Here is a 13071-nt window from a genome sequence, read left to right on the forward strand (position 1 = left end):
CACACACACACACACACACACACACACACACACACACACACACACACACACACACATACGTGCGAATACGCAGGCACGCACAGACACCGAGATGAGCGAGAGCCGGAACTTCAGTGAACACGAATGAAATCTAAACACACAGACATACCCCCACACCCCCCATTTCCTCCTCCCAACGCTTGCGCTCGACTTGGGACCAGTCCGCTGGCTCCGGGTCGATCGCGATTGACGTATTGGGCACCCCTACCTTTAAAGCTGACTAGCTTAGCGCTTAGCGCTGAGCACCGTTTTTTGCGCATGAGCGGTGATTCAGTTGTCATCTGATTGGTTGCCATGTATGTCAATCAAGTAACGGGATTGATGATAGGCTGACGTAGTTAGTTCTGTGTATTTAGCGCCGTTGTTTGAATGGCAGCGCCACCGCCAAGGCGTTTTCGATGCTTGTCATGTGAAAGCCCGGGAGCCGCATTGAACTAGCCAAAGAGCCGCATGCGGCTCGCAAGCTGCGGGTTGGCCACCCCTGTGTAGTGTATCGCTGGTCCCAGACCCCCAAAACTTGAGTATTCTGATAACAGCAGTTTACAACTCACAGTATGGGTGGCATAGCTCAGGTGGAAGTCTTCCAACCTGAAGGTTGTGGCCTCAAACCTCAACCCTTAAGTGATTTATTTTAATCAACTAATACTTTGCAAGTATGTCCTCAACAACTCTCCTTGTAAAATGTACTTAGAATTTATGAGGGGGAAAATAGTGTTTTTTTTTCAAGTCAATGTCACTCGAATTTTTTTCTGTGATGAAACCCAGCAGAGAGCAGCATGGTTGCTCACGAGCATGAACCAGCATATCGTTGCTGTCCTGTTTTTTTTTTTTTTGCTGGGATGTACGAAACACGAATACCCCTTGTTTCATAATATTGCTTTATTTCTTCACAATTCAGCATGACAGGGTTTGGGATATAGCACAGACATATTGACGTCACAAAACGTGGGGTAAAATAAACAGAGAGGAAGTTGGTTCTGTTGGGGGAAAGTGGCCTTCTTTCCTCCGCGTGTTCGTTTAATTTCGGATGGTGAGGATGTTGGCTATGCAAATACAGGCTGGAGACGATGAACAGTGCCTTCGAAGGTTTTATATGCAGAATATTACGGGCACAAATGAATTAGACTATCACTGTCAATCACAAGTGCGCACACACAAGGGATTCACAACATATTTATAATATCATCAGAAAGGACAGTACCGAAACTTATGGTGCGGCATCGGGAATTTTGTTTCTCCAAAACTGATTCTTAGCTTGTATCAACTGCCGCATTCCGATGTCCTGTGCATCTCCACAAAGTCTCCAGTAAGCAGTGTATCAAGGCTAACAGATTGCTTCAAGGACATGCCTGGTTTTACTGCGGGCATGAGAAAGTTATACAGGCTAGACTAAATATGGGCAGAAAACACACTTGAGTGCTTAACTGTATTTCTTTGAAAGTACTGGCGAACGAGTGATTGCATTTCATGAACGGTGCATGATGGAAGCTGTGAGCTTTTTGTTTATGAGGTGAGAAACACCAAACCAAGGGCATGCAATAGGACTTTGAGAACACTTAGTAAATTATAAAATATTAATGAACAACAAATTCTGCCATTGATACATATTTGGAGTCAGGGAGATTTTAATGTGACTTATACAATAATAAATTACAATTTGCGCATATTTTATGTAATTATATTGCCAATGTTTCATTGAACCTGAAAATTTGCTTTGGGGACATTGTAAAGGAGGAACATATGATCCCCAAAAAAGGTAATTAAAAGTCAATTAAAATATATTTTACACCCATTATTTCGTGTTCATTCTGTCAAGAAAACCTCAATCTTTTCTAAAATCCTATTCAGTGGTCTTTCTTGCGTAAATATGTGAAAACACACAAGGAATTTGTCTTCAGACACAATGCACCAAAAACATGAAAAATAATGAGCAAGTGTGCTGTGATGGGGTTTCCAACTCAAACACAGCGAAGAGCAGCTGCCTTTAACAACGCGAGCATCTCAGTATGACATCACAGGAAAAGTACGATGTATGGGAGAGCCAATAAAAGACAGTGATAACAGGATTGTGTGTGCGATGTATAATCATGGATGTGTACGTGAGTAAGTCTGTACCAAATGTCACCAGCTGGCACGCCAAAACATATCGTCTCGTTGCCATGGAGACAGCCTTGGCTGGTCGAATCGGGAAACACGAAGCACAGGAGAATGAGGGGGGAAAGGGATAAGCGTCCGGTAGCATCACATCAATGAGAAAGTCCAGGTGAGGATTGTTTTGAGAACACGCCGACAATAATTTTGGTCAGCTACTCTTTACTGAGACTCCCGGGGTGCACCAATTCGCCGGATTCGCAATAAATACTTCAAGAGGGCTCGCCAACATCTCCACATTTTTTCACACCTTGCGCAATGTTTCAAGAGTCGCAATTGACTTAACTTGTTGCCTGAGTCCGAGTATTGATTGCTTGTACCGTCCAAAAAGACCTGCAGCTTGTTCACTTCTGAAATTTGTGATAAATTGGGAAATTGTGGGACACCTGTTGTCATCATTCCAATAGCGTAGATGTCTTCAACGTCTTCAATGGACAGAATAGAGAGGCACACCATTTTCGATTTCTTCAAGGAATCCAGGGTGAACCCAACTGCAAATGTACCTTGGGGACAGGAACGTTCCCTTCTTCCAGTTCTCCTCATCAAGAAAATGTCAACCAGCTGACCAATTTCATGGTTAGATCTTGGGAAGAAACAAGGCGGAAAACTGGAGGTGATAGATACCAGAATACAGAAGACAAAGACCAAGTCAAGTAGATGGGAAAAAAAAAGGGAGAGCAGCAGAGCAGGAAGCGACCATATTCGTTTGGAGCCAGGGCAGAACATTCATCAGACTGTAGACGTTTGATGGCTTTTATATAAAATATTAACATTTATATTTTGGGGACAGGGCAGCCCAGCGGTCCAGTGGTTAGCGCATCGACCTCACAGTGCAGAGGTACCGGGTTCGATTCCAGCTCTGGCCTCCCTGTGTGGAGTTTGTGTGGGTGCCTGCGTGGGTTTTCTCCAGGGATTCCTCCCACATTCCAAAAACATTCGTGGTAGGTCAATGGAGCACTCTAAATTGTCCCGAGGTGTGAGTGTGAGCGCGGATCGTTGTTCGTCTCTGTGTGCCCTGCGATTGGCTGGCAACCGGTTCAGGGTGTCCCCCGCCTATTGCCTTAAGACAGCTGGGATAGGCTCCAGCACCCCCCGCGACCCTAGTGAGGATAAAGCGGTTCGCAAAATGAATGAATGGACTTTCATGTCCATATTAATAATGTCAATAACCTCTACGCCAGCGGTTTTCAAACACTGTGAGATATTGTCATGTGTTCCGTGCTGATGAGCTGATTGTTTGAATCAGTTGTGTTGGAGTAAGGAGGGACCTAAAACAGGCAGGATATGGCTCTCGAGGAACTGGAGTTCCCTACCCCTGCTCTAAATTGTCCCTAGGTGTGAGTGTCAGCGTGGATGGTTGTTCGTCTCTGTGTGCCCTGCGATTGGCTGGCAACCGGTTCAGGGTATCAGGGTGTCCCCCGCCCCTACTGCCCGAAGACAGCTGCCCTGCGACCCTTGTGAGGATAAAGCGGATCAGAAAATGGATGGGTGGATTTTGGGGACACCAATATGACATGAACCAAATGCAATCCCAGCGTGCTGAGACCGGTGTCTCAGCATGCAAGAGACACTTGGGCTTTAGGTATCGGGCTTAAAACCAGGATATATGGAATATTTCTCAACTTGTGCCAATCAATTCAGGGTCGTGATACCCCTGACGTTGACAAACTCTAACACTGTTAGAATATATATGCATAGATCAGAGATGAAAGTGGACTTTTCTGAAAATTCTGGAAAAAATTAGTAAGTAAGCAAGTAAGTAAATAAATAAATAAATAAATAAATAAATACACACGCACGCACACACACACACACACACACACACACACGCACGGCACGCACACACACGCACTTGGCCGATCACGCATGAATTAGTTTACACAAAACGCTATTCAAATACTCGACATTCAATGATTAATCTGCATTTTGTGTGCACACGTGCACCCTTTGTGGTTTCCGTTCTTGCCGAAATTTCGAAATCTCCGAGATATGGCGAGGCCTTGAGAATGCGAAGGGAGTGGTGTTACTGTTACTAGCGTTAGTGCTTCAACATGGCTATGCTCGTGAAAACAAAACAACGAACTCAAACGCTTGTTCATTCAATGTTGTCAACTAATATCTGAATTAATTTTAGGCAATTTTTCCTCAATTTTCCAGAGGAATTTTCATGAACCCCACGTTCTAGTTGAGATGGTATAACCCAAGAGGCAAAATGACGCTTGCTACTGTTGTTGCGAGTTGCCATTCGTTCTACTAAACCATTAGTCAAACGCCATCATGTCTTGTGTCGTTATTACACAAACAAAAATCTCTTTACTGTTACTAGTGTTAGTACCTCAATATGGCTACGCTCGTGAAAGCAATACAACGAACTGAAACGCGTCTTCGTTCAATGTTGTCAACTAAAATCCGGGTTAATTTTATGCAAATTTTCCTCAATTCTCCGGAGAAATTTTCATAAAAATTTGAAAAACCCGGAATTCCGGGAAAATCCGGAGGACTTTCATCTCTGATAGATGATCCCATATTTACTCTGATTGAATTCACAAAATATTTGTTCAGGAGTGTGACCTTGCAAAAACCTCATTGGGATAAGTTTACTTTGCGTGGTTTGTTGGTTTGGGAGAAACCAGTAGTTTCCTGTTCTCAGCCTGAAAGTTAACACCCTCTAAAGGTGTTAACAGCCTTTCGTGAAGATAACATCAATCCCAGGACGTCGCATCTGTGGTACGTCAACAGCTGCGATCACGGGCCACCGACCTCCGGCGTGACCCCTCTCATCACCTCAGGAATGCATTGGGAATTATGATTTAATGCCCCACTTGGAGAATTCATTGTTGTTCTGAACACTCCCCACACCCCTTTCGAAGATCGTGTGTCAGGGACATCTTTCATAAACTCAACTCAGCTTTATATATAGAGCACTTTAAAACAACCACTACTGTATACAAAGTGCTGTACATGGAGCAAATATCATTTATGCAACAATAAACAAAGCAATAAATTAATTATGAAGACAGTAGAAAGCACAAAAAGAGTAAAGCTAAAATCAAGTGAGTCATGCTGAGTCAAAAGCCAAAGAATACAAATGAGTTTTGAGACGAGTTTAAAAGATGGGCAGCAAGGGGACTTGCCGAATGTTCAGTTGGAGGGACCAGCAACGGAAAAGGCTTGATCCCCTCGGAGCATCCGCTTAGTTCTTGGTACCTCTAATAATGTGTGGTCCGCAAACATGTGGCACCGGGCAGGTGCGTGGGGGCGGTGAAGTAAGGTGCATTACAGTAATTGAGCCGTGATAAAAGAAAGGAGAATGGCATGTTTTTTTAGAGCTGTCCAGGGACTGTAACGGTTTACACATCTTGGTTAGCTGCAGAGCTGTTTCGAGATTGTGAACTGAGACATGTCTCAGTGCGCACTCCTCGCAAGAAAGACAATTCTGCTCGCCTCTTAGTCTCTCTGATGTTTTTTAAAGTTGGTCTTCAGGCTCTGATTAAATCTTCGACCTGACAAACACCCAAGTCTGAAAAGGAATTCATTTCCCAAAATGTTTTGCCCCACATTTCATTCTTTGACCGTGAAGAATAGAACATGTTTAATTCACAGATCGTAAAATTCTTTCTTCACTCCATGCTACCCAATTAATACCCTGTCAGAAACAATTCTCTTTCAATTTCTGAAGACCCCGGATAGTGTTTGTGGTAATTTCACTTAAGCTTGTAAATATAAGTGTGCTTGTACAATCGTCTAATCAGATTGATTCTGTTCTAAAATGAATAGTTTGAAAGTACTCATGCTGTCATTAGAGTGGATCTAAAAAGTATACACACCCCTGTTCAAATGCTCGGTGGAAGGAGAACAAAAATAATTTCCACTTTTAATAAGTCAGTATTTTAGAGAGGGGAAGTAAAAATAAACAACTGAGCCAGTATTGCAGAGGTGTGTGCAGACTGTTTTATAACTGAAGATTTGGCTGTTTTTCAAATTAATAAATCACATTCAAACTTGTGCTACATGGGAATAAACACACACACACCTGCCACTCATTAACCTGAGTTTGAATGTGTTTGGTTAACTTTGAACAGTTACACCCCCAATTTGAAGCGGATTCGCCCTTGCTCAACAGCTTTTACTTTCCCTGTCTAAACTATTCAATTTTTGTTAATCTATCCACCCAGACATCAAATGGTTTCTATCATTTTTTTCACGTTTCAATTTACATGGGAGCCTTGAATTACGAGTTCCGTTAGGACGACACAATTTGTACTTAAGAAAGCACGCATATTTCTCTCAGTAGACTATGCAAACTCGCAGTTCTAACGTCATAATTACAATAACTATATGTCGAAGAACACTTCTAACCCATAAATATAAAACAATCCAAAAAAAATCCTTTCCTTTACTCCAATGCTTGACTTGCACACTTGAATGTGAGCAAAATTGGTTCAGAACTACAAACCCTCAAACGCTGAGGACAACCGTATTATCATAATTGTAATCGCTTTCCAGGGACACATACCCAACAGGAAACTGAAACGTAGAGATTTGAGAAGTTCTTGGTAGGGAATAGGTTGGTGGATGGTGATGAAGACAGCATGTCAAGATGTAGCCTGCTCAGACCTGGGCTGGGCTTGGTCAAACGGAACTCTCTTGGCAGTCACCTTCCATAGCTCCTGAAATTGCAACATAATGATGATAGGAATCCATTCAACAAACTTGGAAATGGGCTGGGTCAAGTCAAAGAGATCGTAATATAACGCAGCAAGAGCAGTCAGGAAACTATTAGGGCCCCATTTAGCACAAAGCGCAGTCTAACTGTGGGCATTGTTTGTCATTTTTTTTCCTTTGGTAATTTGCTAGAATTTGTGCAGATGGAGTTGTGCATAACGGGACCATTGCGTGCCGTTGTGGGATGGGGGTAGCCTTTACCCGGCCAATCTTCGCGGGACCCAACCTTTGCATCAAGATCAGGGCGGTCGAAAGGCAGACTCGAGTACCCCCTGACCAATATTACGCGGAAAACCCCCCCAAAACAAACCTACCCAACTAAAACTCCACCGCCAGCTCACCGAATTGCAACACAGTGGTACCTCTACTTACAAACGTCTCTTCATACGAAATTTTCAAGTTACGAAACGCCTCAACAGGAAAATGTTGTCTTTATTATGCAAGAAATTTCAAGATACGAAATACAGTATGGTCTGCTACCCACAGCTCAGAGTTTCCTGAACGCAACATACTTATAGCTGCTCTACCATTGGCTTTTACTGAGCATCTTCCTGACATCCCATTGGCTAAGAGGGACCTCTACCAAATGTGTCTGTGTGTGTAGATATACCTGTATAAATAGATAGATATGTGTGTCCATGCAGTGTCCTCGTCATTCGCCCCTCGAGCCATGAGGCTTTCCGACGTAAATGTGAATCACCCAGAAAAGTGTTCACCAATCGGGCGATCGCTCACTGTGCTGATACAGTCAAACCTCGGTTTTCGACCATAATCCGTTCCAGAAGGCTGTTCGAAAACCGAAACCATGTTTTCCTTTAGAATCAATGTAAAAAAAATGTATCCGTTCCAAATCCAGAAAACTTTTTTAAAAGCATTTTTTTCAACTATTTTACAACATAAACTGTAAACACGTGTAATAAGAGAGCAGGTAACAACAAACTACAAACATTTTGTATGTTTTATTTTGACCAATTTTAACATAAACATTGACTTGTAACATAAAAATTGAACATCTCTCTGTCTTTGTGTCTCTGTCTCTGTCTCTCTCTCTCTCTCATCGTGACAATTGTAGATTGCATTCTTTTACACCTTGAATTTATAAACCCTAAAGTAATGGCTGTAACTATGGACGCTCTGTCTGCAATCCTACACTACTGTACGAGGTAACATCCCTCCATCCATTTCCTGAACCGCTTTATCCACACAAGTCCAGTCTCGTCCATATTAAAAGTTTGCTGGGGAAGACATTCTTCGGCCTTGAGGAGATTTTTACACTCAACTTGAAACTTTTCGGCAGCTTCCTTGTCTGAACTGGCTGCCTCCCCATGACGAATCACTTCTTTTGCTCAACTTTTGGAACCATCCTCTGCTTGCTTTAAAATCAAACTCTTCAGGAGAAATGTTAGGATACTTTTTTTTTAATCAAATCTCCATACAATTGTCTTGTTTTGCCACAAATCGTATCATGACTAAGACTGTCCCCTGCTAGCTGTTTCTCATTTCTGAAAGTAAACAAACGTTTCTCAACTTCCTCTAATATTTGTGACCTTTATTCACTAAACACAAGAGATCCTTTAGCCACATCACTGACTTTATGATGGTCTTTCTTTTTTAGGTCGCTGCTGATTTCGGCATGCCAAACTCCTTAGCCAACACAGACACATGCACACCTGATTCATACTTCACTATCAAATCTTTCTTAAATTCAATAGTTTTGCACACAATTTTCCTCTTTTTTCAGCAGCTTTACTACTTCCACTTGCTTTCTTTGGTGACATGCAGAAATAACAGTCCAAATTGCGTGGATCTCATCAAACACGTCTGCTTTTTTAAAAATCTTTATTGAATACATCTGCTCACAATTGACGCACAATGGACGCTGTTTTTTTTTTTTAATCTTTGAACACGTCTGCTCACAATGGACGCTCTTTTTTTTTTATCTTTGAACACGTCTGCTCATAACGGAGGCGTCACTTCTTCGTCAACCCGAGGAAGCGTCACTTCCTCGTGTAAGGAAGTCAGAGACGTTCGAAAACCGAGGTTTGACTGTATTTGCCTTGGACATTTTCGAAGGATTGTTAAAAGCCGACAAAAGCAAACATCCTTGGATCGGTTCTTTACAAAACACTACTTCTGAGAGACAACATGGACTAAAGAGGACAAAAAAAACAGTCAAAAGTTAAATGACCATCATTTTTATTCTTTACTCTATTCTTTGTTTTTACAACTCTCATTTATTATGCAATAATCTTATTGGAACATGTATTTGTTACATATGTTGATGCATTTTTCTGCTTTAGGAAACATTTATGTCTGAATTTTGGGGGAGATTGGAACGAATTAGGGCATTTACATGGAAAACGCATCTCAATTTACAACATTTTCTACTTAAGAAATTTCTTCCAGAACCAATTAATCTTGTAAGAAGAGGTACCAATGTATAACCACAATGGAAGGTACAGCTGATGCTGGTATCTGTCATACATTTTCATACATGGAAGGCGGACGAACCCCTTTATCCCTGCAGAATACCCCTTTAACGTGCACATTAATCTGACTATTATTGATCAGTTGATCAACCTGCACCTGACCGGGGGAATGGAGCAGGTGTGTTGGTCTGGTGCTGTAAATGTCCTCACACCCCCACTGCCTGCCCCCTGCACAATCGTGACGGGTGTGCTTTAAAAATATTTTTTGAGATGACAATTAGAATTAGTTCAAATGATTTCTGCAATGACTTAGAGGGGTCCTACGTTGGTGACATACAATAATTATGAATGAAATACAGACATACATCTCGGATTGCCGATTTGTCTGCCAACGATAATTAAATACACCAAAATCGCGTTACACTATCTGCGTTGCAAAACAGACCACCTTTTGGTCTACTTTTTGTCACCAAATTGCGAGACGCACTGTGGGGCGGAGCAGGAACGCCCAGTAAGGCGTAGCACGTCTACCAAATTCACAAACACACTGAACCAGACCATTGGCCCGGTACAAAAATGACGATGTGCCCGTTTTAATGTTGAGTGCAGACTACTTTTTGTCACTAAATTATCAGGTGTATCGTCGGCGAAGTTGCTTCCTGCGCCGGCCTACCCAGAAGAAAGCAACAAGGCTGTGGCAGCCGTGCGAACTAGCTCACTGTGATGGAAATAAGAGAAAATTCCCAAATTGGAAGAATTATGTTTAGAAAATATTGTCATTTCCAGGGTCTGATATTGAAATATTCGATTTAACTAGCACAATAGTGGTAAATTACTTATAAGGTAGAGGCCAAGTGTGTTTCTTACCAGATGATCAATGCGTTCGTACTGCAGAAACTGTGGGAACGTACAAGGGAGCTGTTCTACTGCGTAGCTGCACTGTCCATCCTCCACGTCCTCGAGCTGGGACAGGCAGTGTTGAAAATGATTGTAGGCGTCACAGGATACATCCATTTGTCGCAGGGTGAAGTTGAACCTTAAGAACACCAGATTACCACTTAGTCACTCTGCCTTCCATCGGTATTTATTCTTATAAAATAACAACCCGTGTTAATCCTTTCAGGGGCAGGTTACTAGAGTGGACAGCTTATCATAATATCGGGTTATGGGGTGCATGAAAGGGTTAAATTAACTTTGACAGGTCAATACACTCACAATGACATGTTTGGAAGGCTGCAAGAAAAAAATGTTGCCAAGCTTCAGACTGAAATGATTGTGCCTGAATTATCTGCAATGAATGAGGACCAAATATGGGCCCATCCTGTTTCAGTTCTGGTTTTTATGCACCAAATGTGAGCAAGTGTCCATACAGTCAAACCTCGGTTTTTGACCATAATCCATTCCAGAAGGCTGTTCAAAAACCGAATTGTTCGAAAACCGAAACCAAGTTTCCCATTAGAATCACTGTAAACATTTTTAATCCGTTCCAAGAAAACTATTTTACACCATAAACTGTATAAACATGTAATAAGAGCGCAGGTAACAACAAACTACAAACATTTTGTAAGTTTTATTTTTACCAATTTTAACATAAACATTGACATTGTAACATAAAAATTGAACATCTCTCTCTCCGTCTCTCTCTCTCATCGTGACAATTGTAGATTGCATTCTTTTACACCTTGAATTTATAAACCCTAAAGTAATGGCTATAAGTATGGACGCTCTGTCTGCAATCCTACACTACGGTACGAGGTAACATCCCTCCATCCATTTTCTGAACCGCTTTATGCACACAAGTCCAGTCTCGTCCATATTAAAAGTTTGCTGGGGAAGACATTCCTCGGCCTTGATGAGATTTTCAAACTCAACTTTAAACTTTTCGGCAGGTTCCTTGTCTTAACTGGCTGCCTCCCCGTGACGAATTACTTCTTTTCCTCAACTTTTTGAACCATCCTCTGCTGACTTTAAAATCAAACTCTTCAGGAGCAATGCTAGGATCCTTTTTTTTTTTTTAATCAAATCTCCATACAATTGTCTTGTTTTGCCACAAATCGTATCTTGGCTAAGACTGTCCCCTGCTAGCTGTTCCTCATTTATGAAAATAAGCAAACGTTTCTCCACTTCCTCTAATATTTGTGGCCTTTGTTCACTAAACACACGAGATCCTTTAGCCACATCACTGACTTTATGATGGTCTTTCTTTTTTAGGTCGCTGCTGATTTCGCCGAACTCCTTAGCCAACAAAGACACATGCACACCAGATTCATATTTCACGATGAAATCTTTCTTAAATTCAATAGTTTTGCGCACTATTTTCCTCTTTTTTCAGCAGCTTTACTACTTCCACTTGCTTTCTTCGGTGCCATGCAGAAATAACAGTCCAATTTGCGTGGATCTCAACAAACATGTATGCTTTTTAAAAAATCTTTATTGAACACGTCTGCTCACAATTGACGCTCTTTTTTTTTTTAAATCTTTGAACACGTCTGCTCACAACAGACGCACAATGAACGCTCTTTTCAAAAAATCTTTGAACATGTCTGCTCACAATGGACGCTCTTTCTTTTTTAAAAAACATCTTTATTGAACACGTCTGCTCACAACAGACGTGTCACTTCTTCGTCAACCCGAGGAAGCGTCACTTCCTCGTGTAAGGAAGTCGAGAGAAGTCGAGTGGCGCATTCAAGTGCGCTCAGTTTGGTCGAGAACCGAATTTCGGGCGTAATCAGAGGCATAAAAAACTCGAAATTTTTGTTCGAAAACCGATTTGGTCGAGAACAGAGACGTTCGAAAACCGAGGTTTGACTGTATTTACCAGAGTGATGTGTGAACCTTTAAATCACAGGTGTCAAAATCAAGGCCTGGGGGTCAGATCCAGCCCGCCACATCATTTTATGTGGTCCGCGAAAGCAAATTAAGTCTGTCAACTTCCATGATCGTTGCTAAAATCTGAAAATTGGGGCGGCTGGATAGCTCAGTTGGTAAGGCACCGGTTTGGCGTACGGGAGACGGGGGTTCGAATCCCGCTTGGGGCAAAAAATCAGCACATAACACCATCCAGTGTGCGTCCCTGGGCAAGATCCTTCACGCTAATGCCTACCTCATACAATGGTGAGAGACAATAAATCGAATGACCGGCCCAGACGTCGCTCGGCCAAACAAGGTCTGCGTCAGGTGCTGGGGAACCAGAGCACCTCGACGAAAAATGGGCTACTGGAACAAAGCGGAGTGGGCGAGATGCGATAAAATGGCTCTGTTGGAATGCTACTACTCAAGCAACCCTAGTCAGAGGGGTTACATGCAGAGAATGCGGGCTGAATGGTTACTTCACAGTCACGGTTGACCACGAAACAACTAGTAGCTCAGTGTTCCAACATCCACAAACGGCAATTGCTGACACAACTTGAGATTGACGAGGTACAACGCAGGGTCCACGGTGAACGGCCCCAGGCTGCCAGATCAGAGGAGGAGGTCATACCAGAGATTGATGATGAGATTGGGAGGCCAGTCCCAATGAATGAAATGCTGAGCGAGGCAGCAACTGACCTGAAAGCTAAGATCATGGCGAGAATGAAAGCTGGGCAACCTAGAAACCGATTACGACGGCAATGTGAAGTACCACCTGAAAGTCTCATGGAAAGTGTGAATGCAGCACTGAGGGCGATCCCAACCATAACGATCACGGAAACCAATGAGCTGATATACGCTTCAGCATCAGTGATCC

General features: G+C 42.4%; 1 protein-coding gene across 2 annotated transcripts in view; it reads right to left on the reverse strand.

Moving 5' to 3' along the window:
* Positions 1–5633: 5633 nt before the first annotated feature.
* mettl22 (methyltransferase 22, Kin17 lysine) overlaps positions 5634–13071 on the reverse strand; it is a 24115-nt gene continuing 16677 nt past the window's right edge. For both annotated transcript variants that reach the window (XM_019887490.1, XM_019887489.1), the window contains exons 11-12: positions 10212–10380; positions 5634–6860 (exon numbers count right to left, since the gene is read on the reverse strand). In XM_019887490.1, the coding sequence (XP_019743049.1) occupies positions 6786–6860; positions 10212–10380 (244 nt within the window). In that variant the 3' untranslated portion in view covers positions 5634–6785. The remainder of the gene's footprint in view (positions 6861–10211; positions 10381–13071) is intronic.

This window comes from Hippocampus comes, unplaced genomic scaffold, assembly GCF_001891065.2.
Source record: "Hippocampus comes isolate QL1 unplaced genomic scaffold, H_comes_QL1_v1.1 scaffold271, whole genome shotgun sequence".
Taxonomy (NCBI): Eukaryota; Metazoa; Chordata; class Actinopteri; order Syngnathiformes; family Syngnathidae; genus Hippocampus; species Hippocampus comes.